General features: G+C 50.1%; 3 protein-coding genes across 5 annotated transcripts; 2 read left to right on the top strand and 1 right to left on the bottom strand.

The window, feature by feature from the left end:
* Positions 1 to 66: 66 nt before the first annotated feature.
* tm9sf2 (transmembrane 9 superfamily member 2) lies at positions 67 to 9194 on the top strand. 3 transcript variants are annotated; one of them, XM_053874284.1, is made up of 18 exons: positions 67 to 220; positions 942 to 1090; positions 2278 to 2345; positions 2711 to 2804; positions 3016 to 3143; positions 3209 to 3338; positions 3474 to 3598; positions 3676 to 3787; positions 3860 to 3939; positions 4014 to 4122; positions 4296 to 4428; positions 4596 to 4715; positions 4815 to 4872; positions 4944 to 5103; positions 5175 to 5326; positions 6715 to 6826; positions 7016 to 7187; positions 8030 to 9194. In XM_053874284.1, the coding sequence occupies exons 2-18, from the start codon at positions 974 to 976 to the stop codon at positions 8095 to 8097; spliced, it is 1938 nt and encodes a 645-aa protein (XP_053730259.1). In that variant the 5' UTR covers positions 67 to 220; positions 942 to 973; the 3' UTR covers positions 8098 to 9194. The 3 variants fall into 3 exon arrangements, with proteins under 3 accessions (XP_053730259.1, XP_053730258.1, XP_053730257.1); XM_053874283.1 differs by lacking the exon at positions 67 to 220 and adding an exon at positions 485 to 693; XM_053874282.1 differs by lacking the exon at positions 67 to 220 and having other exon boundaries at positions 854 to 1090.
* A 628-nt stretch (positions 9195 to 9822) lies between these two features.
* pcca (propionyl-CoA carboxylase subunit alpha) lies at positions 9823 to 17419 on the top strand. Its single transcript, XM_053874281.1, has 22 exons — positions 9823 to 9952; positions 10438 to 10512; positions 10654 to 10701; positions 10842 to 10910; positions 10985 to 11098; positions 11213 to 11266; positions 11344 to 11475; positions 12290 to 12326; positions 12397 to 12475; positions 13139 to 13241; positions 13324 to 13418; positions 14082 to 14376; positions 14445 to 14519; positions 14601 to 14669; positions 14742 to 14817; positions 14877 to 15090; positions 15595 to 15697; positions 15775 to 15873; positions 15935 to 15988; positions 16050 to 16190; positions 16252 to 16329; positions 16951 to 17419. Exons 1-22 carry the CDS (start codon positions 9899 to 9901, stop codon positions 17017 to 17019), a joined length of 2133 nt encoding a protein of 710 aa, XP_053730256.1. The 5' UTR covers positions 9823 to 9898; the 3' UTR covers positions 17020 to 17419.
* Positions 17148 to 21936, bottom strand: LOC128764516 (zinc finger protein ZIC 4-like). The gene is made up of 2 exons (XM_053874285.1): positions 21243 to 21936; positions 17148 to 20224 (listed from the first exon to the last, which is right to left on the bottom strand). The coding sequence occupies exons 1-2, from the start codon at positions 21742 to 21744 to the stop codon at positions 19608 to 19610; spliced, it is 1119 nt and encodes a 372-aa protein (XP_053730260.1). The 5' UTR covers positions 21745 to 21936; the 3' UTR covers positions 17148 to 19607.
* Between the last annotated feature and the right edge of the window lie 765 nt (positions 21937 to 22701).

Raw genomic sequence — 22701 nt, 5'->3', positions numbered from 1 at the left:
TCAGTTATCCACAGTTGACTGCTGTGTGTGCGGCGTTCTAATGGGGAACAGCAAGTCCAAGGCTCAAACAGTGCCGCCTTGATGTCAGGTGACCACCAGAACCAGTTTGTGCCTCAGAAGACCAGAACGTATCAGTTTGAGTTCCTGCTCGACACACTGAAGCTGTTGGTCCTCCAGGTGTCCACCTGACACAAGACTTTCTCAGGAGCACAATAAGCAGGCCTGCATGTGGGTTATGAACAAACTGATGTTTCTTTATGAGGGATTGATTGTCCAAGTTACAGCTTTGTTTCTTGTCAAACAAAAGTAGCTATGAGATCAAAGTAAAACACAAAGACTGGATTCATTTCAGGATCTCAGTTAGCACCATGGTGTGTAGTTCCGAATTAAACACTCCTTTAATCCGAATTCCTCTCATCATTACCAATGCTGTTGTGCAGAATTTGCATTTATAGTTGACTTATCTCCACGTGTAAATCCTGAACTCGTTTATTCTTATTCTTCTCTAAGTACCATTAGAAATAAACAAGACTTAACACTTCACACGTGATGTGAGTAATTCAGTCTTATAAATGATTCATTCTCAAAAAAAAATGTAGAACGACACAACGTTTCATCATATATTTTCTTCTCGATTATGAAAAATTAAGAAAAAAAAGTAGAAAAAGATCTTCACCTGACCCAAACGCAAAGGTAAGAGAGGAAAACAGTTCGCACGTACATATGTATGTAATAGTTCGGAGTTGTTTGTTTAATATATAGTTAACGGTTGACGCTTCATCCCGTTATGTTAACGTCTTCGGTGCTAATAAAGCTCGAGAAAGAAAAAACAACAACAGGACTTCCGGTTGTGACGTGTCTCCAGCGGGCGGATGTTGCTGCTGATGGTGTGGCTGCGTGTGTGAGTGAGAGGGAAGCTTCACCCTCCCTGTGTGTCACAGCTGTCAGGAGTCTTCTGCTCTGCGGGCTCAACATGTTCCAGTGGCTCCTCGGAGCTGCTCTGCTGGCCGCCGCCACCGGCTTCTACCTCCCGGGTCTGGTCCCGGTCAGTTTCTGCGAGCCCGGGAAGGACCAGGTACCGGACTGCAAGGTAAACAGGACACGTCCCGAGCAAAACGACCACAACTCGACAGCTACTCTGCCGCCTCAGATGCACAGCGAATGTTGGTTTAAAAACGCGTTACTCTTCGCGTCAAACATGGACGTCGAAAAATTAAACTAAACGTAGGTAAACAAACACTTCAGATGCTAATATGCTCGGCTGCTAGCAGGCTAACTGTTTTGGTGTCTCTAAGTTTGTCCGTGTTAGTGGGAGCTCGTGTTCGATCGTGAAGTGAGTGTTCGATGCCACAAGTAGAGTAGAACTAAGCTCCGGCCGCGTGTATTTACTAAGAAAGAAAGGCGACGTCAATGTCCGCCACCGCTCTCAACTTCTTATCAACGAGCGCGCGTCTTGTTCCAGAGGTTCCGCTCCATTAAGTGTAACCGTCTTCTCTCGGCACATCAAAGTCAGCCTCCTCCAACTGCACCTATCGTGGTCATCCTCCCAAGTCACACCTCAGATCCATGAACCTCGATGGTTGTCACCCAGTTGCTCTTGTCTATTCGCTGCCAGTCAACCTGGGCATGTGCCGCTCTCTCTGTGTCAGAGCCACTAACCATACGTTATGGCAGGTCTCACGACTATAGTGCGTCCCGACTATAGTGCGTCCCTTTCACTCACTTGCCTCACCCTCATCTCCGCCCGTTCTTTCACCCGCCTGCCCTCTTCTCTTCACCTCTCCTGTGTCCATCATGCTGTATGACTGACTTTGACTCATTTGTTTTCACTAACTGCTTCCTCATCTTCGCTCCTCCTCCTGCCTCTCTCTCTCTTGGTTCTACTGAGCTTCCTTCCTCTTCCCTGCTGCTTGTATTCGCAACTCATGTTTAATCTCACTACGTATTGATAAGCATCATGGTCCAAGGAGACGCCTCCCTCACTTTGTCTGTCCAAAACAAGCGAGCCAGCAGGGGCCAGAGCTTGTCCCCGATGTAATCCTACTCTCACCTTGAAGCCCTATGGCACACCTCACCATTGTCTCACTGGCCTCCTCATACATGTCCTGCACATACTTCTCTGATGCTCCCGACTTCAATTCCTCTTTAGGAACTGTGTTATAGTCCTTCTTTAGAGCTACCAAGACAGTGCAACTCCTTCTGACCTGTTGGTTCAAAGTGTTGACATCAAAATGTGTCTGTTCATTTTCATTGTTGCCTTTTTTCTCTCTCCTGCAGACGACCATTGAGCTGTTTGTCAACAGACTGGACTCCGTGGAGTCGGTTCTGCCTTATGAGTACACAGCGTGAGTAGTGAGCATGTGTTTGAAAGCCTTCCTGGGGGTTGAGTTGCTTTATTAGATTGCTTCACACAGCTGCTTCATATTTAAAAATCTAAACAGAACAAAATATTGAATATTGAATAACTGAAATATGAAGCTGACCGTATAAAGGTCAGTCATGAACGAAAAAGAAAATGATTGTCTCAGTGAAAATGAATTACAGGGAAAATGCAAATAAAAAAAATGATGCAAATAAAAAGTAATACTAGTCTAGTAGTCATACACATGCCTCAGTTAGTTTGAAGGTCCTTTTCTTTCAGCATGGTCAAAATGTTACTCTACAAAGTCACACTCTTCAAGCTGATACCTTTATTGTTATTATTCTGCAGGTTTGATTTCTGCTCGGAACAAAAGTCCAAGCGGCCGTCTGAGAATCTAGGTCAAGTTCTGTTCGGCGAGAGGATTGAGCCTTCACCATACAAGGTAACAAGCTCTTTCTCTTTGTCGTGGTACCAGCTCCAGTTGTTAGAAACGTATGGACTTGGTCTGCATGATGCAGTGTCCAAAGAGAGATTCCCAATAATGTCGTTTTTGTGAGATATATTAGTGGGTTTTTTTTCCCCAAAATAAATGGATTTTTAGCTTGTGCCACGCGCCACTGCTGTACTCTAAGGACTTGTGTTCTCTTTGTCAGTTTGACTTCAACAAACCTGCCGTCTGTCAGAAGGTTTGTATCAAGACATACGATACAAAAAACTTGGTGGACAAAGGGAAACTGGACTTCCTGAAGAACGGAATGTTGCTCAACTACCAACATCACTGGTACGTTGAATCCACGCTGCTCACCGTTGGATTCGAGTGTCACAGGTGGCGATCTGTGTTGGCAGGATTGTGGACAACATGCCTGTGACCTGGTGCTACGACGTCGAGGATGAACAGAAGTTCTGTAATCCTGGATTTCCCATCGGATGCTACGTCACTGAAGCAGGGCTACACAAAGACGCCTGCGTGGTCAACGTGAGAAACTTGAATGTCTTTGTCTCTGATCCAGCTGAAAACAGTTGAGCAGAAACTGTTTGAATAGTTGCTAAGAACGCACACACACACTGCTTGATCCCACACATGAACATCATGTGGTACTTTCCTCTCCAGCCCAACTTCAGCGAGCATGATGCCTTCTACATCTTCAACCACGTGGACATCACCATCTACTACCATGTGGTGGAGCATGAGCAGCTTGGAGCTCGACTGGTGGCAGCCAAAATTGAACCCAAAAGGTTTCTGATTTGTGTGTGCCCAAGCTCGACTGGTGCAACACCGGGTTTCACATCCTCCATACTCCTCTCTGCTGCAGCTACGAGCACCCCAGCGACGACACCCCCAACTGCTCTGGGGGCCCTAAATTTCTCAAGAACAAGCACTCGGGCCAGTTCAAGATCCAATACACGTACTCCGTCAACTTTGTGGTGGGTGGCTTGAGTTGTCTTTCGTGATGGCTCTGGTGAAGATCTGAGGATGAAGAGTGTGTGTATCTACAGGAAGACAAGAAGATCCGTTGGGCTTCCAGGTGGGACTACATCCTGGAGTCGATGCCTCACACCAACATCCAGTGGTTCAGGTGACTGACGTGTTTGGCTGAACAGATGGGAAGGTCAGAACTCTTCAGTAAACATCTCCTCCGTGTTTCCTCAGCATCATGAACTCTCTGGTGATTGTACTCTTCCTGTCCGGGATGGTCGCCATGATCATGTTGAGGACGCTGCACAAGGACATCGCCAGATACAACCAGATGGACTCTGTGGTGAGCGGCAGCTGACTTTTATCCCAACCGGTCCTCTTCTCTAGTGGTAGACTTCTTTCTTTGCTGCAGTCCTGTTTTTATTTATGTTCTGCTAGCGTTAGCTATCAGCCTCTCCATCTGTCCACACCGACCTCTGCGCCAGTAAGGTGAGTTTCCCGGCTCTTGTGCTGCAGGAGGATGCTCAGGAGGAGTTTGGCTGGAAGCTCGTTCATGGAGACGTGTTCCGACCTCCCAGGAAAGGAATGCTGCTGTCTGTCTTCATTGGTTCTGGAACTCAGATCTTCATCATGACCTTTGCCACGCTCTGTGAGTCCTCTCCTCTGCTGTTCAAACATCGGCGTCACTAGACCAGTTCTGTCTCCTGTTTGGTGAAAGAGTCGCTGACAGTGTCCTCGACCAGTCTGTAGCAAATGTCATGACGGTGTGCAAATGCCTGTTGAATTCTCCTCCTCATGTGCGCCTCCTGGCTGCAGTCCTCGCCTGTCTTGGCTTTCTCTCGCCGGCCAACCGCGGCGCTCTGATGACCTGTGCAGTGGTTCTCTGGGTTCTCCTGGGGACTCCGGCGGGTTACGTGGCTGCTCGCCTCTACAAATGTAAGAACTTCACCATAATAACTAGTTGGTCAGAAGTTTATTTTGTAGATGTCATGGATGCTTCTCTGCCATTCTCTGATGATGGCTTCTTTGTTTCAGCTTTCGGAGGAGAGAAATGGAAGACCAACGTCCTTCTCACGGCGTTCCTCTGTCCAGGGTCAGTGGCCTTCTCCCGTCCTTTCTCGCTGGCAAAAGTGGCTGTCAGTGGAGCTTCCTGTCTTCTTTCAGGGTGGTCTTTGCTGATTTCTTTGTGATGAACCTGATCCTCTGGGGCGAGGGCTCTTCAGCCGCGATGCCCTTTGGGACTCTGGTCGCCATCTTGGCTCTGTGGTTCTGCATCTCAGTGCCGCTGACGTTCGTTGGAGCGTACTTTGGCTTCAAGAAGGCGGTGAGTGCATGCTGGGTGTTGGTGATGTCAGCTTCCTGTCGGCTGCTTCACCTGACCCTGTGTGTTCTCAGGGCATCGAACACCCGGTGCGGACCAATCAGATCCCTCGACAGATTCCTGAGCAGTCCTTCTACACCAAGCCTTTCCCTGGAATCGTCATGGGAGGAATACTACCCTTCGGATGCATCTTCATCCAGCTGTTCTTCATATTGAACTCCATCTGGTGAGGAACCCACACATGAGAGAGAAGTGGAGGTGACGCTGTTAATCAGGACCGAGGTTCTTTCACTTAACCAGGCATTGACAGTCTGAACCTATTAGGAGCCGGAGCTTTATTCAATGAAGTGTTCCACTTTGATCTCACTATTTCAATGGGCCAAAGCTACAGAAACGTCTTCAGTGTGACCCAAACTTTGCCGTGGGACTGAATTCACTCATCTAATTTGCATATTATGGCATCACCAGGCACCAGTTACACCAAATTACATAACGTTTACACAAGTTTATCTGATCTACTGGTGAGAATTGTTGTTCTTTGTGGGGCCGTGAACACTATTGCTGCCCCCGCTACTATTGGCAGTGTATTTTCTCCTGCAGCTTCAATCGCTTTTCCCACAACCACCATCTCAATGAGCAGTGTTTCATCCACCACATCCCTGGACACTGTGAAGCTAAGCGTTAACTCCGGTCAGAAATAAAAGCCAGCCTGTGTAGTGTAGGCTGCGGGAAGACTGGTGTTATACCGTCATTGAAACTGAGTTATAAACAGTTTGACCTGGAATTATACGTGACACAAGTTTAGTGTTGATCATTAGCGTGTGAAGCGCTCAGCTAGCTAACTTACAACTTGATCAAGCTAGTTGGAGTTGTAATGGACATGCCCTCCAGCATTGGCGGCGTCTAACTCTGTAGCTGAAGATAACTGATGGACACCATAACATAAGTGCTCATAACTTGTGGGGAAAAGTGACAAGTGACGGCGAGCGAGGATAAAGAAGACCGGGCCAAACGAGAAGCTAATGGGCATCTGGCGGATGCTCTGTGTCGTTTGCCACAAAATTGACGGTGGAAAACTTGATTTATCAAACCCAATGTGAAAACAGGACGCACAGGTTGTGTGAAGTTATCAGCTCGTGCCTGAGGGTCGATCTGTGAGTACAAGTTTCATCTTGAGTGTTAGAGAGCACAAAACAGACTGATGATAAGATATAAATTGCATTGGCATTGTTGCGTTACCAGCACATGTGGTGGTGTTCAGCCACTCCTCACCATACAGCGTTCTTACAGTATCATGTATTTCTTCTCCATTGTACACATTTATTAAAGTTGCTGTGATTTTTTTTTGCAACTTGAATCCCAAAAATGTGTCTAGTAATGTTTCAGAAAGATTTTTCTTTAGATAAGGAGCAGCCTTCTAGTGCAGAAATGGTTCCTCCTTTGAACTTTAAAGGAGCCATCAAACTGTCAAACAATAGTGTTAAATATGTTTGAAAAATATAAGGAGTCTGGTCTGCTGTTCTCCTCTCTTTAGTTTAGTGGAGAATTTGCGAGAACCCAGTCGTCCTGCTTCCTGTTTGCCTCAGCTCCCTCACCCCTGACGTGTCTCCACAGGTCCCACCAGATGTACTACATGTTCGGCTTCCTCTTTTTGGTCTTCATCATCCTCGTCATCACCTGCTCCGAGGCCACTATCCTGCTCTGCTACTTCCATCTGTGTGCTGAGGTGAGGTGCCTGGGGCCAACTGTTTGACTTAGAACTCGTTCTGCAGTCTGTGTTTTACCTCCAGAAGGTTCCACAGGTGAACATCACAAAACCAATCTGTACTTCCCTGATAACAATTGGTGCACAGTGAGAATGTTGAGCCGTTGAATATTGAGCTTGGCCCCTCTAACATGACCCGCTCTGCTGCAGGACTATCACTGGCAGTGGCGCTCCTTCCTGACCAGCGGCTTCACGGCTGTCTACTTCCTGGTGTACGCCGTTCACTACTTCTTCTCGAAGCTGCAGATCACCGGGTTAGCCAGCACCATCCTTTACTTTGGCTACACCATGATCATGGCGCTCATCTTCTTCCTGTTCACAGGTGAGTTTCTGTCCTGTCAGGTTCTCTCCTCACGTATTCACAGCAGGGCTCATCTGTGATGGAGGAAACGATGCTTGAAGATTTGAAACATTGACTCACCATAACACCATGGTCACTTGGCAAAGCATTGGAGCTGAACAATAGTGAACCCTGAGTCCGACCTCCAAGACACCTGTGCAGGAACAGTCACCCCCACACGGAGCAGCAAAGAGTATGGAGGGGTATCTCTGCCATCGAGATTTGAATACAAATTTAAAACAATTAATTCCGAAAAATTATGTTTTGATTATTAGGCTTTGATACAAGAAAAGATTTACATAGTGTTTTAAAAAGCTTTCAATACAGCATGAACATTAATAATTTGATAATAAGTTGGTCATATATAGTTTTTTTCTGTTTCAAATTGTATTTTCGAATTCAAAGGTTTTTTTTTAACTGAGCATCAAAACAATTTTTAAAAATTTGCATTATTTTCTGGGTTTTTTTGCCTTTTTTTTGTATAAAAATCTCGATGAGGTATCCCCCCATAAAAGAGGAGATGGAGATGAGGCTGACTCTGAAGCTAGCACATCTTCCATAAGTAAATCATGAAAAACAGTTAAGGCTTGGGGAAGATGGTCACCAAAGGAACCACATCAAGGGCCTGGAGCACCCGCTGGTCCAGGATCTTTCTGGACCACCAGTGGCGCAATGAAAACTACCAAAACCAGAAGAAAGAAACTGTAATAATATAGTTGAAAGAAAGGAAACATGGATCAGAGATGGAAGCAGAAGAAATTAAGTGTGACATCACTGATGATGAAGATGAAGATGATGATTTCACATTTATGTCTTTGTCTTAGGTACGATCGGCTTCTTCGCCTGCTTTTGGTTCGTCACCAAGATCTACAGTGTGGTGAAGGTGGACTGAGGACGCAGCCTCCACAGACTCTTGACATTTATTTATAAGTCTGTCCTGCAGCGCCGCAGCTGCCTGCTCCGGTCGTGGCTTCTCATTTGCAGAGACTTGGACGACCCTCCTCCGTGTGCCTGAAGCATTTCTGTTGTGACCATGTACATGAGCTTGTCATTTTTATTCTGACTGTAGCGTGTGATCAGAGATTTATTTTAACTTGTAGTCGCAATAATATCCTCACCATGTAGCTGGCGTCGCTTCTTATTTGGGTTGGTCATGAAGACCATGTTCTGTGGCTGAAGTCTGAGGAGTTGTTTCTCATTTGAGGTCCTCAGGTTGCGTGGACAACTTTGCGCTGAAGTTAAACACAGGCTTGTTGTTAACTTTGCTCGATAGGAAGGTCTGGGTGTTATATCCAGTTGTCTGGACTTCATATGTTTTCCTTGAGCTCTGGTTTCTTCCCAGAGTGTGACTGGAAAGGTACTGGGTGAAGTGTACATTTTTATGTAATTAACTCCAGCCACTGTTGGAGTTATTTCAAGTCAGTTGAGTTCAAGAGAAACCAGACTTTATTAAACACTGTAACAGGTGGTATAAGCAGAGAATGAGGGAGGCTCTGACTTCAGAGCCGTGGACAGGTTTTCATAATGACTGTTGACTGTGCCGATAAGTGGGACGGTCATTTCCTCTAAAAGTCTCCTGAATCTGAGAAATATTGTTTGGTCGGTTCATCACTGAAATAATCAAATACCAAACTTCAATGCACTTTGGGGTGACACAGTGGTCAGAGCACATCCTTATGGAATGAAAGGTTGTCGGTTGGGGTCTGGCGTAAGTTTTTGATTTAATGCATTTTACAGTGAGGCATGAGGATTGCCAGCTCTGCGGTGCTGGTCAGGCATGATCCTCACACAAACTCAAATGTCCCATCAAAGTACATTTGGGCGGAACTGAGGAGGGACTCCTCAAGAATTTCAGGGCTCATCAGGGGACACTTTTCCCTTGCACAGAAAAGGGCTGGTGCTTGAGGATCACTAGAGGTCAGTTTGATATCCCGAGTCTGAAAATGAAAGACTTTTGCGAACCGTTTAATTGAATGTACTGACACATAAATAAAATATTGGAACGTACAATATAAATCCAAGAGCGGTGCATTTGAAATGACAGGTGATTCATCGCTCATTCTCATCTGCCGGTTCTCCGTCCCTCCGTCCCTGTCTACTCTCTGCACCGGCCATGGGAAAATCAATAACAATCGATACTGACTATGGAGGTGTGAGATTCTGAAGAAAGGACCTGCAACTTGCTCAAGAAGTGTTTGATTGCCCACCTGACCTTTTTTCAGGCTTCAGTGATGTTCTGACCCTTATCCATCGTGCCATTTCACGAGTTCAGGTCAGTGAGGATCCCACCAACTTGGAAACTGCTTTGGTACATTGTCCAGCAATGAGCAAAACAAAGTAATAATCATAATCAATAAACAAAAAAAAAGAATAAAAAAATACAAGTAACTAATAAATCACAAAAAGCTGAGTCGAGGTCTCAGCTCTCTTAAGTTGAGAGGTCGGGACGGTAAGCATTTGAGTACTTAAACAACTGCACTATCCAGTGCTTCCGTTCAAAAAGCTGTTCAACCCATACTTTTTAACTACTTGGTAACTAAACGTCATTAACCGTTGAGCGTCTTTTCTGACAGAAATCCTTCGCGGTATAATGTGCTGCTTTAGTCGACGCCTACCGGTCCACCAATCGGCTGTCTTTTAGACACGGCGTGTTACGTCACAGCGTTTGCTAGCGGACGGTGCCGTTGGTCAACATGGCGGCGCACAGTCTTCTCACGTCACTGAGCAGGCTGCTTTCTGCTGCCAAGGTGAGTCCTTCCCTGCGCGGACAGTCACCGAGTCGAGCCACCTGTCACTCAGGACAACGGCCTCCATGTTCTTTTGTGTTTGGGAGTGTTTGCTCTGCGCGGTCCGCTGTACAGACGAGGATGTCCTCAGCTGACATTACCTCAAAGTTTCAGCTGCTCTGTTGTCAGCCGGATGCGGCTCGTATGTCCGGAGCTCGGACCGTTTCAAGTGTTCTCGTGTTGTTTTCGAGCTGTTCCGCTCAGGCGCGCGCGTGTTAACATGTTGCTCGCGAGCTCAATATCGTGCTGTTAAACAGAAAATTCCTGGGCAGCAAGTCCTGCTGACGTCACGCAGGTGTTTGACAGCGAGCATCTTCGGTTTGTTGAAAGTGGAAAATAAAGCTTAAACCAGTTTCATGAGTCTTTGCGAAACGTGTTGAGTCCGCTCCGGTGGACAAGAGCAGCGCGTTGACTCGACAGTGAGTCCCGGTCTCTGTGCTCCACAGCGCTCCTCTGTCCGCTGCAGATGTCCCGCCCACAGCACCCGCCTGTATTCCACCGTGCATGCGTCAGAAGAGAAGGTAAGTCAGGTCTCACCTCTGCTTCTCCATCTCCATCACATGACAAACATCCTTGCGCTCTATCTCACCGTCATCATGTAGTGGCGATGTAGAAGAGAAGAGTCACTGACTGCATTTATAATCCGGTGTTTCCCCCCACAGACGTTCGATAAGATCCTCATCGCCAACCGAGGGGAGATCGCCTGCAGGGTGAGACGCTCTCCTGTCCTCTGTACATAAACGTCTTATCTCTGTCATGGGCCGGGAACATTGAGTCTGAAAACATGCTGAGGATGAAGGTGCTGCATTGGTTCTGAAGAACTCAACCCAGACTCTGACGTCTTCCTCAGGTCATCAAGACATGCCGGAAGATGGGCATCCAGACCGTGGCGGTCCACAGCGACGTGGACTCCAGCGCGGTCAGGCTTCTTCTCAAACACCATTTGTCACAAGCTTCTGCCGACCTCATGCTGGTGCTTTTCTGTCTGCGAAGGTCCATGTGAAAATGGCAGACGAGGCGGTCTGTGTGGGCCCGGCGCCCACCAGCAAGAGCTACCTCAACATGGACGCCATCATGGACGCCATCCGGAGGACTGGAGCTCAGGCTGTAAGTTGTTCTCTCTAGTCTCCAGTTGTCTCAGGACGTCAGCGCTCTGGGTGATGTTTTGAAGACAGTCTAGTGATGCGTAACCTCAGACTGAAGTTGCCATCTTCTGTGCAGGTTCACCCTGGCTATGGGTTCCTGTCTGAAAACAAGGAATTTGCCAAGAGACTGGTGAGTGTCTGTCTTTCCCTGCCAGTGTCTGACCCGTGAGACCTTGGTCAGAGCTGCTCTGTGACTGTTGTTGCCAGGCAGCCGAGGGCGTAGCCTTCATTGGCCCCGACACTCACGCTATCCAGGCCATGGGAGACAAAATCGAGAGCAAGCTGATCGCCAAGGCGGCGAAGGTCAACACCATCCCAGGCTTCGACGGCGTTGTGGAGGTATGAGCCGTGTTGTGCCACCTGCTGGTGGTGGGTTCACGTTCCAGAACAGTTCATTTGGTTTCCATCTCATACCATGAAATACAGTGTGACTCTGATGAGGTTCTCATGAGTGTGTCAAAGCCGGCGCCGTCACTACACAGGAACACAGGAAGTCACCCCTGTTCACGTCTGGGACTTCTGAGCTGAAAGAGCTTTGTCTCGAGACAGAACCCGCAGTGTGAAGCCGCCCTAAGAATGGAAGTTTAAACATGGATCTGAGAAGTCCTGGTCCCAACATGAAAAGTCTCTTTTTAAGCAGCGGCTGAGGCTGCATGTGGTTGGCTTCACGTGGGCGATGGTCTCGGTCTGGTGAGGCAGTTTGGAAGGTGGTGAAGTGGGTGGAGATCTCAGCAGTTGTGAAGGAACAGTGTTCAGACGGGGTCATTTGTTCTCTAATCCTGATGACCTTCACAAAAAAGGTCAGGAATTAGTCTCTGTGCAGTAAGTTCCGTGGACTCATCCAGGGAAAGTGGAGTGGGAAGTGTTGTTAAGGACTTGGACCTGGAAAAGTGCTCTAGGCTTGGAGCTATTCACTTGGACTAATGCGTTGGTGCAGCTTCCTTCAGAGCTAGTTGGCAGATCTTTATAGATTCCTTCCAGAGCTGGTCAAGTACTGTGAGGCCATTTTTTCCCCCCAAATGTTTCCATGTCAGAGACGTCTGTGCAAACACACACACACACACACACACACACACTGCTGTGTTCAGTAGGGTCCAATACCGTTGGTGATTCAGGTCCTCTGTCAACTGGACTTGCTTTCTCTGCCCTCCAGAGCGCTGACGCCGCTGTCAAGATTTCTCAGGAGATCGGTGAGTCCCCTGCTGGTGGTTGTAGGTGGCGCTTCTCTGACCGAGTGCTTCAACACTGTGTGGTTGCCAGGTTACCCAGTGATGATCAAGGCCTCGGCAGGAGGAGGGGGGAAGGGCATGAGGATCGCGTGGAACGACGACGAGGCCAGGTGGGCTCTGAGCTCCTCATAGAAGGTCTTTATTCATCCCGCTGCCTTCAGACTCGCACACGTGAAAACAAACTCAAACACATCACTGAAGCACAGCCGATGGTGCAGGCTGGGGCAAAGATGCCATCGAGAACTGTTGAAATGAAGTGAAATGCTGGGTTCCTCACTTCATTTCCCCTTAAAATGCGCACTTCATCCATTTCCTGTGCACTTGATGTACAGGATGTGGTTTTCACACTGGATAAAGTGTATGCTAAAAGGGCAACAGGGTCAGTTGTTGAAACGCTCTGAACTAAGTGCTGATGCAGGGGCGGTGACACACGTATTCAAAACATGTCATGTTCACATGAAATGGAATTTTCCCTATTAAAGCCCTTCTTCTGCTTCAACTGCCACCTGATAGTTGTTTAAGGGATCTTTCCAGATCTTTTTGACACTGGCTGCCCATCTTTCGTCGACATTCTCTCTGATATTTATTGGGGATTTGCTATTGACATGGCTGCGGGGAGGGGGTTGGAGTGTGTGTGTGACCTCCACGGTGTGACCTCTGTCGAGTTATTAAACTTATTTCTGTTGACTGAGGCTGGGCGTGAACAGGATGAACTCAGAACAGTGGTGACCCAACTGTCACGCTCATCCTCATCCTGTGTCCTGGTGTGGCAGAGAAGGGTTTAGGTTCTCGTCCCAGGAGGCTGCCTCCAGTTTTGGGGACGACCGGCTGCTCATTGAGAAGTTCATCGACAACCCGAGACACATTGAAATCCAGGTAAGTGGCTGGTGCTCCTCCTTCAGCTGAGCATGTGACTGGGGAGCGGGTTCAGTGAAAGTGCTGCACTTCTCTACGTCAGGTGTTGGCTGACAAGCATGGAAACGCTCTGTGGCTCAATGAGCGTGAGTGTTCCATCCAGAGGAGGAACCAGAAGGTGGTGGAGGAGGCGCCGAGGTTAGTCCAGTCTCCCTCACTCGCACCGCCATGTTTGGGTCTGGTCCTTGCCGTTTGTCTCCAACATCATGATTTGTTGATGTCTCGATATAATAGTGAACTAAGTGCAGAGATGAGAAACTCGATGTTTCAGGTCTCTGGTAGAAGCCGCTGGTGTCTGACAGGCTGCTCTGCCAGCTTTATTTAGGGGTTAAATGGAGCCGTCTGTCTACTGTAGCTCATGTCTCTGAACAGTTGACTTGAACTATGGAGCAGTCTGGACACATTTCCTAGATGCTACTGAAGAAACATTAGAAACCAGGTGAAGAAATGATCATTTAGTCATATTCTATTCTCCAGATCATGATGTTTTCATGTCTTGTGTGATGAAAAACCTTCTCTCTCCTAAAATGCTTGTTTTCCATGGCCTTATTGAAGATTTCACTCATACTTAAACGCTTTAGAATTTGTTGATGGTCCCTAACTGATGGCGGCTCGTAGCATTAGTGCTGCCTGTAAGAGTGTGTCCGCCATCAGTGAAGCCTAATGGGGACGCGGAAGAGAGATGCAGAATTGTCACAGTGGAGATTGTGTTTGGCGGTATATGGTGTACGATAAATTATCGCCCATCCCTACTTGCCGCCAGTGAAGCTGTCTTCACGGAGCTGGTGTGTGTCCTCGCAGCACCTTCCTGGACCTGGAGACCCGCAGGGCCATGGGTGAGCAGGCGGTCCAGCTGGCCAAAGCAGTCCAGTACTCCTCTGCTGGGACCGTGGAGTTTCTGGTGGACTCCAGGAAGAACTTCTACTTCCTGGAGATGAACACTAGGCTGCAGGTGGAGCACCCCATCACAGAGTGCATCACAGGGCTGGACCTGGTGGAGCAGATGATCCGGGTGGCCAAAGGTTACCAGCTCCAGCACCAACAGGAGGACATCCCCATCAACGGCTGGGCAGTGGAGAGCCGGGTCTACGCCGAGGTGCGTGTGTGTGTGGCCCCTCACTGGAGATCTGCCAAGGACTGATGCTCATCTTCTCTGATTCGCAGGACCCCTACAAGTCGTTTGGGCTTCCCTCCATCGGCCGACTGTCTCAGTACCAGGAGCCACTGGACCTCAGCAATGTGAGTCCAGATTATTATGGAGGGCAAACGACCTTCAACTCTGACCTTCTCTCACTGTCTCTTCTTTCTGCTGCTGCTCAGGTTCGGGTCGATAGCGGTATCCAAGAAGGAAGTGACATCAGCATCTACTACGACCCGATGATCTCAAAGGTCAGTGACTAACAGCCATGTGTTGCTCCCACTCAGAGAAGGACCTGGTGTTCGTGACCTTTTGCTTTCCAGCTCGTGACCTACGGGGCAACGCGAGCAGAGGCCCTCGCCAAGATGGAGGAAGCACTGGACCATTACGTCATCAGAGGTAGGGCAGCGGCTCGCGACCGAGGAGCGGCTCTCACCGGAACGTGTCCCCCGCTGCAGGCGTCACACACAACATCCCACTCCTGAGGGAGATCATCACTCACCCCCGCTTCGTCTCCGGCGACATCAGCACCAACTTCCTCCCGGAGGTTTACCCCGAGGGCTTCAAGGGTCTGCAGCTGAGCGCCGAGCTGCGGCGGGAGCTGCTGGCGGCCGCCACCACACTCCATGTCACTGCGCAGCTGCGTTCCCAGAGGTTCCTGGGGGACTTGAGGTGTGGCGACGTTTGTACCGTGTTTAGCATCCTCTGCCGCGTCTATGGGGCTTTATGCCTGTTAAGATAGTGAGTGTGTGGAGCAACCACAGGGTTCTGCTGGAGAGTGGAAGTTACTGTTGAAACACTCACTTCAGAGAGACTCTGCATGTTGTTGTGAGAACCGTTGACAGCAGCATGAGACACACACATTGGTATTTCTATCTTTGTGAGGACCTCTCATGGCCATCACCCTTTCCCCGGCCTATTGCCCTAAACCTAATCCAATCCAAAACACACCCTCACACTGAACCAAACTGGAACTGTGTGGCCAAAACATCCTCACAAAGCAGAATGTCCTCATTAGATCAGTGCCTTGTCAAAGATTGGTCCACACAAGAATATTGATACACACACATACACCACTCGGTGAGTTTGAGTCACCTGGTGCTTGAGAGAAGCCCAATGATCAGCTTTCTTCCTCCTCCTCTTCCTCTTCTTCGACGCTGGACGCTTGTGTTGCAGGATCTCCTCCACCCCGGTGGACAGCACTCGCTGGGACCTGAGCGTGGAGCTGGGTGAGCAGAGACACGACGTGACCGTCCGAAGGTCGGGAGAGGGTTTTTCTGTAAGTCCTCCCTCTTCGCTGCCTGTTCTTGACTTGTCTGTGACTCCTGTGTGAGAGCGGCTCTGTCGTGCGGCCAGGTGGAGGTGGAGGGAGGACGAGTGGACGTCAGTGGACAGTGGAACTTGGCGTCTCCGCTGTTGCCCCTCAACATCAACGGCACTCAGAGAATGTTGCAGGTGACACACAAGTCTGTGCGCACTGCCCCCGACGCCGTGTCACATAACTGCTCTCCTCCAGTGTCTGTCCAGAGAGGCGTCAGGTGACATTGTGCTGCAGTACCTGGGGACATCGGTGAGGTCACACGGCGCCCGCGACTGGTCCCCAGACCCTTGACAAGCATGTGTCTCTGCAGTTCAAGGTCCGGGTTCTGTCCAAACTGGCTGCGCAGCTCAACGCCTTCATGCCAGAGAAGGTTCCAGAAGACACCAGCAGCATCCTGCGCTCACCCATGCCGGGCACAGTGGTGGCTGTGTCGGTCAAGCCCGGAGACACGGTAACTCTGGAGTGTGGATGCCTCCTCTGTGAGGACCCGTCTGACCGCATGTTCCCTGCAGGTGGCGGAAGGCCAGGAGATCTGTGTCATCGAAGCCATGAAGATGCAGAACAGCATGACGGCCGTCAAACAGGCCAAGGTAGCCTCCCTGTCACATGACTGCTGACCTCACACCTCACAGGTCAGGAGCCCTGCTGGAGCGCCAGGTACTCCTGAGAGGGCGGTGATGTCATCGTCACAGCAATGACGTCAGCTAGCCTGAGCCAACCGCCGGTGATATTAATGCTAATAAAGGGGTTTGTTATTGTTGTGGACCAACAGCTGCTCTCCGAGACCGAAGTGTTCAGCTGCCTGTCCTTAAGTGCTCCTTAGTGCAAAGAAATAGATGGCGATATTTATTAATACGTCGCAGCATTGTTAAGGTTATTGATGTTATATATATTATTGTTATTATATAGATTTCTGTGATAATTTGAAAAAGTGAGTTTTGTGTGTAGTTTAGTTAAAAAAATCTATCAGCCATAAACTGACCACCTCTAGTCAACACAGCTCAAACCAAACATGTGGGCGTGGTTTCTCACCCAGTCTGAGGCCTTGCAGGTCCACCTAGCGATCAGAGAGAGTACTACAGCCCGACTGTAACTCAGGAAGTAGCATCACATTACAGATGTTTTACATGAAGTTGTGGATGGCTCCTTCGCTCTCTACCTTCAGCTGGCTTTGACTCGACTTGTGTGTGTGTGTGTGTGTGTGTCCCCAGGTGAAGCACGTCCACTGTAAAGCCGGGGAGACGGTCGGGGAAGGAGACCTGTTGGTGGAGCTGGAGTAGGACTAGCGCGTGCCCAGGCTCCTCTCCGGACCCTTGTCAACAGACCACTGACAGAACCTGAAGTTTCTCGGAGCTGCTGGTACCGGTCCAGTCCTGGTGCGACAGTGGTGGCTCTCCATAGATGGACCACCACTGCCGTCGTCCTCCCTCTGGTGTTTGTAGCTCATTAGTTTTGCTGAGTGGGATGATGTGGCGGCGCCTCTCTCACTGGACTGTACAGAACACGCTGCCTTCTGTCTTCGACCGATATGAAGTCATGTGACTGTCAACCACTTCTGAATGAATGTGCTCCAAATGTTTGACTGAGCTGACTCCAGAAAACATTCATCGACGGTCACATGACCTTCTTCTGCTCGTGTTCATGCCTCAATAAAATTCTTTTTCTAGCATGGACTCACTCATCCCTGCTCACAACCAACAAGGCTGGCGACACCACACCAACAGAAACACTCGCTTTTTGATGGAAAATGCATTTTGTTTATTCAAGCTTTTTTTTTTTTTTTTTTTCCTGCAACGTTTGTTCCTTGACTTCTCTTCTGCAAGCGTCAACAGCTGACGTCAGCCACGAGGAGGAAGCTTCCCGTGACTGTCTGATTCCCTGATGGCAGTGACACGTGGTCTCCTCTGGCTACTCCACACCAACATGAGCGTTCCACCTGAGGCTACTTGACAAACAGAACACCTGGATCCAGCTCATCGCTCCACCCGCCGTGCTTCAGCACAAAGACTTGCACGGACCAGAGTTAGTTCTCCTGCTGCGGTTTAATACAAGATGCTGAGTGACGATCAGAACAAGAGCGACCGGCTGCTGCCGCCTGCTGATGACGTCACACCGTGCCGTGTCGCGCGGGGATTCATTTGCTTTGCGATGAATTGAAACTTCAAATGAGCGTTTCTAGGGCGGGTTTTCCGCACATAAAGCGTTGACATTAACAAACAGACGAACATTGTTCATGTGACGCATTTGCGGCGCAATAAGGAACGTTGCAGAAAAACCCGCTTCAATATCCGTGTAACACCACAATCTGGGAAAATCTCAAACACCAACGCGCTGTTTTAATCTGTTTAAAAATAAACGTCATAGGCGCATAAACGTCTTTTCAGAAGAGAAGGTCGATTTTTCTGCAACGATAAATCGTCCTCTGCGGTAGGAGCACGTCATACTCAAGTTCGTCCTTCTCATTTTACAGGTGTTCCGTGCATAGTGAAAATCCGTTCAACATGTCACTTCCAATTTTAATTTCTTTCATTTCATGTCACATTAAAAAGTAAAAAAAAAAATCCCGGGACAACACAGCACGGTATGGCGTCATCGGTGGGCGACTGTACCTGCAGGTTCTCGCACCGGACGACCGTCCGTGAACCTGGAAAATTATCTATATCACTTAAACACAAAAACCTCAGCGAAATAAAGTGTGGCAGTGTGACGCGGTGAAGGGGGTGGGGTGGGGGTCACAGCGCCCCCTGCTGGAGCTCAGTCAACTTCAGCGTCCGAACACCCACTATTCAATGGCGACATGTGTTTCATATTTGAAGTGACGAGGTAAACACGCGGTCTGGTGATGTTCGTATGGCGTCACCAAGGTTACCATGGAGACGAGTCACAGCACATTCCTGAGTCTCTTTTGATTGGATTTTTACTCATGTCGGGCTCCGAGACAACACAAGAGTCGATCCACGCACAGAAATACAGTATGAACACTGGAGAACGAGCGTGTGCGTGTGTTTACATCAGGAAACAGAAGACCTGCTGGCAGTGAAACACAAACTTGACCGAGTGACGACAAACCAACACAAAGTAGCTGCTCGTCATTTTCACACGTCCTCTGCACTGGATCATGTGAGCGGACCTTAGGAAGACATTTTCTGACTTCGATATTAAGTCCACGGAGACCAGCCAAAACATTATGACCAGCGCAGAGAAAGAAGCTCTGATGTGTAGCTTTTTTTGCTGCTTAATGTTTTTCAACTTTACTGAAACAACTCGATGCTCATCAGAACTTTCCTCTACTACTCTGACATAGTACAATGGTACTGACTCCGGGGCCATCCTAACTGAGCAGCTGGTCATCATGTCTTTCCCGACCGTTTGATGCAAATCCGGAGGAGAGGTTGAGAAAGATCCGCTCACAGATCAGCTCCGACCCGATCTAAGAACCGGTCCTGAATGTATCCGTTTACATTCACATCTGGAGCCACGCCTCAACACAGGCACTTCCTGTTTCTCCTAACTTTGACCTATGACCCTCCGTGAGAGGGGGCGGACCATATTACTGCAGCCAGACACCAGGGGTCGCTCAGTGGTCTTGTGTTTGTCTACAAACCACATGGAAGGTGGAACCTGCTGGTTTGGACCTGGTTTCAATGAGCCCTTGATTCTGGAACTGGTTCTGGTCCTGCGATGGGTTTCCTGGTGTTAGTTGAGATTAGTGCACCAACACCGTCTGAACTGGGACAGAACCGGTCTGATCACAGTTCTGCTGCTCGGTATGGAGTCTGAGGTCACTTCTCCAGCATGAGTCGGACCAACAACGCCTGTTCTGGCCGGGATCAGATGGACCCGCGGCCGGGCCGCCGTGCAGCGGCTCCTACGTGCCGTACTCCTCATCGTCACTGGGTTCTGATTTGATGTGGTCGTGGTGGAGCAGGGGGAAGTCGGGCGCCGCAGTCCTGGTGCAGACGTACCACTCCTTAATGTTCGACAGGTGAGGCAACGCCGGGTTGACGCAGCGCTGACTGCGCCGCGCGGCTCGGCTGCTCTGCTGCTGCTGGGCCAGCTGGCTCTTCAGGCCCGACAGGGAGAGGTCCAGCGGCATGGTGGCCGGGGAGGCGCTCCGCAGCAGCAGCTTGTGGTCGGCCTCGCCGGCCGCCTTCAGGTCCAGCAGCGGGAACTTGCCGGTCCGAGACGTGAAGGCGGGCGCCATGCGGCTCATCTTGAGATCCAGAGGCTCCAGGAGCGCCGGGTGCGGGGCCTGGTGCTGATGCGGCGGGGAGTCGTACATGTCGGCGGGCTCGGAGGTAGGCGAGGACTTGACGTGGATCTTCATGTGCTTGCGCAGGGAGCTGGGGTGGGTGTAGGACTTGGTGCACCCCAGCGCCTTGCAGTCGTAGGGCTTGGACGCCGTGTGCACCTGCGAGTGCTTCTTCCTGTCGCTGCTGTTGGCGAAACGCCGCTCGCAGAAGTCGCACTGGAACGGCTTCTCCCCTGAAACACACCGGCGCAGTCACATGACCAAACTGTTTGAAATGCAGAACCCGCAGGAAAAAAACGCACGCATGTTGGCCACTCAACTACACGCTGCATCTATCACCAAAAACACAACACCATCTCTGAAAACAGAAGTGCAAGGTGGGTGACCTCATCCCTCACGCTCATCCAGTGGAGGACCATCGTCCGTCTGACACTGGTGAAAAACTGAAGTCACTTCCTCTGCTGAGCTGCTGTCATTGACTCACTCTTTCATCTTTGATCCTAGTGAGCTGCCCTGAAACTGACATCATAACTCAACCAAACATGGGAACAGAGATTCATGCTGAAGTCAGCAGGTTCACTGTGAGGACCAAAGCAAATGTTTCCTTGTGAGTTGGTCAGTCAAAATGCTGTCCACCACTGTGCTCACCATCTCCATCAGCGTCTCAGCCGCGCGACTGAGGAATCAGTTCTGTGTTTCAGAACCTGAAGGTGATGATGTTCACGTGTCACATGTCAAAGACAAGTCAAAAACCAAGTGTTCCTAAGGAGCTGCTGCGGTTGAGGCCCTCGGTTCCTCACTGTGAATTCATTTCTTGATTTCTATCTATAGTCAGGTTCAGGCCAAGCCAAATAACAACAGCGTTAATGGCCAGTGTCGGTGAGATGAATGTATTATGAGATGTAGCTCAGCGTTCGGATTGGACCTTATTTACTGTCACAGTTAAACAATTTGTGATGAATAAAGGAGGACGACGATTTAAAAGCTCATCGAACCATCACATTGAATCTACGTGGCTGAGTGTTGTCGTGTCCTCATCCTCCAGCTGCTCTGCTTCCTGTCACCTCGCATGACTCCTAGGCTGCACGTCTGGCCAGTGAGTCCTCAAGGGGGCTAGGAAGCAGGGAAGGAGGCACGAGCGCGGAGCGGAACGGGCCCCTGGCGGCGGCTCTCCCCGGGAGGGCTCCCCGCTCCCGCTGTGAGGAGGATGACACGGCTCTCACGGGCACAATAGCAGCGTGTGCGACCTACCCGTGTGCGTGCGCGTGTGGATCTTGAGGTTCTCGGAGCGGGCGAACATCTTGCCGCAGTTGGGGAAGGCGCAGGAGAAGGGCTTCTCCCCGGTGTGCACGCGGATGTGGTTGATGAGTTTGTATTTGGCTTTGAACGCCTTCCCTCCGCGCAGACACGCGTCCCACATGCAGACGTGACTCAGGCTCTCCAGTCCCGCCGCGACGTGCTCGCTGGTGACGTGCTCCACCAGCTCGTGCATGGAGCCGAAAGTTTGCTCGCAGACGGTCCGGCCCGGCCGAGCTCGGGGCGAACTTCGCTCGACCCACTTGCACACCAGTTCGCTCTTGATGCCCGGGCCTGTGGAGAAATCCAGCAGGCCTTCCGTCGCCCCGGCGGCTCCGATGTCCGGGGAGGCTCCGTGCGGCGGCGGCGGCGAGACGATGCTGGAAGCCCCGGAGTTGTTGTTCCCCAGCGGGGAGACGAGGCCATTGTGCCTGGACGCCGCGGCCGTCCGCTTCATGCTCAGCGCGGCGGGCTTCCCCCCGCTCCTGCCGCCGAACACCAACCGCACTTTGGCCCTCTCGGTGGCCGATCCCTCCGGAGCGCTGTCCCCCGCTGTCCTGGTGGCCGCCACCTCCCGCTGCTCGGTGTTAGATGTCGCGGCTCGGAGCCTCCATGCTGCTGCTGCTGCTGACGGAGTCAATGGAGGCGAAGCGATACAGCGGGCCGCGACCCAATACTGTCATGCGGCTTCCTCGTCCGTCCTCCGCCTCCTCCTTCCCTCCACAGGCCTATTTCTTTGGGCTTCTGATCACTTCATCGATACCCCGCGCGCGTCGTGGCTCGGTTTTGAGCAGCGCGAGCCTCAGTCAGGAGGTGAAAATACACATTTAGAATGAGCATCAGCCGAAGCGGAGTCACAAACACACACTTGGATCGCTGCGCCCAAGTTGAAACGAGCTCTCCTGAAATAGTTTGGTTTAACGATGGTACCAAAACAACGAACCAAAATAAACAAGTTTCAGGGGGGAGTTGGACGGTCACGTGACGTCAGTCCTGCGAGGGGTCACTGCGGTTCACACGTTTTTTTTTTCTTCATCTGTTCCTCTCGGTGACGTTGTTTATTCGTGAATGCATGACGTCACTGAGCGGCACCACAAAAAAAGTCATTGTGAAACACGGTCTACTGAGGCTAGCTGTTAGCAACATGTCGCACTCTGATGAAGGAGTGATGGAAGAGTGATGGAGGGCTGAAGGAGGAGTGAGGAGCAGCAAGACTGAAGGGCTCCACTCCAGAGAATTAGCATGAGACATCCATGAAGTTACTCAAGCTGCTAGCATTGTGAGAGGACGCTGCAGGAAGCATGGTGTAGTTGATAAACTCCAGTTTATAAAACATCAGTTCAGGTCTCCTGAGGCAACGTGAAGGTGGTGACGGGAGCCGAGGAATGATCTACGGATTGTAGCTCCTGATGGT

The sequence above is a fragment of the Synchiropus splendidus genome, chromosome 9, assembly GCF_027744825.2.
Source record: "Synchiropus splendidus isolate RoL2022-P1 chromosome 9, RoL_Sspl_1.0, whole genome shotgun sequence".
Classification (NCBI taxonomy): domain Eukaryota; kingdom Metazoa; phylum Chordata; class Actinopteri; order Syngnathiformes; family Callionymidae; genus Synchiropus; species Synchiropus splendidus.
The sequence above is the reverse complement of the archived record's forward strand: the minus strand, read 5'-3'. Positions and strand labels throughout refer to the sequence as shown.

What these genes read in the sequence shown, in the direction of transcription:
- pcca (XM_053874281.1), top strand. Translation starts at nt 9,899, where the DNA reads ATGGCGGCGCACAGTCTTCTCACGTCACTGAGCAGGCTGCTTTCTGCT. An exon ending in GTGGTGGAGGAGGCGCCGAG is followed by an intron (nt 13,419 to 14,081) that starts GTTAGTCCAGTC and finishes GTGTCCTCGCAG; the next exon opens with CACCTTCCTGGACCTGGAGA. An exon ending in GGTCGGGAGAGGGTTTTTCT is followed by an intron (nt 15,698 to 15,774) that starts GTAAGTCCTCCC and finishes TCGTGCGGCCAG; the next exon opens with GTGGAGGTGGAGGGAGGACG.
- tm9sf2 (XM_053874284.1), top strand. Translation starts at nt 974, where the DNA reads ATGTTCCAGTGGCTCCTCGGAGCTGCTCTGCTGGCCGCCGCCACCGGC. An exon ending in ACCAGGTACCGGACTGCAAG is followed by an intron (nt 1,091 to 2,277) that starts GTAAACAGGACA and finishes TCTCTCCTGCAG; the next exon opens with ACGACCATTGAGCTGTTTGT. An exon ending in CTCAACTACCAACATCACTG is followed by an intron (nt 3,144 to 3,208) that starts GTACGTTGAATC and finishes CTGTGTTGGCAG; the next exon opens with GATTGTGGACAACATGCCTG.
- LOC128764516 (XM_053874285.1), bottom strand. Translation starts at nt 21,744, where the DNA reads ATGAAGCGGACGGCCGCGGCGTCCAGGCACAATGGCCTCGTCTCCCCG. An exon ending in CCACACGCGCACGCACACGG is followed by an intron (nt 20,225 to 21,242) that starts GTAGGTCGCACA and finishes GGTGTGTTTCAG; the next exon opens with GGGAGAAGCCGTTCCAGTGC.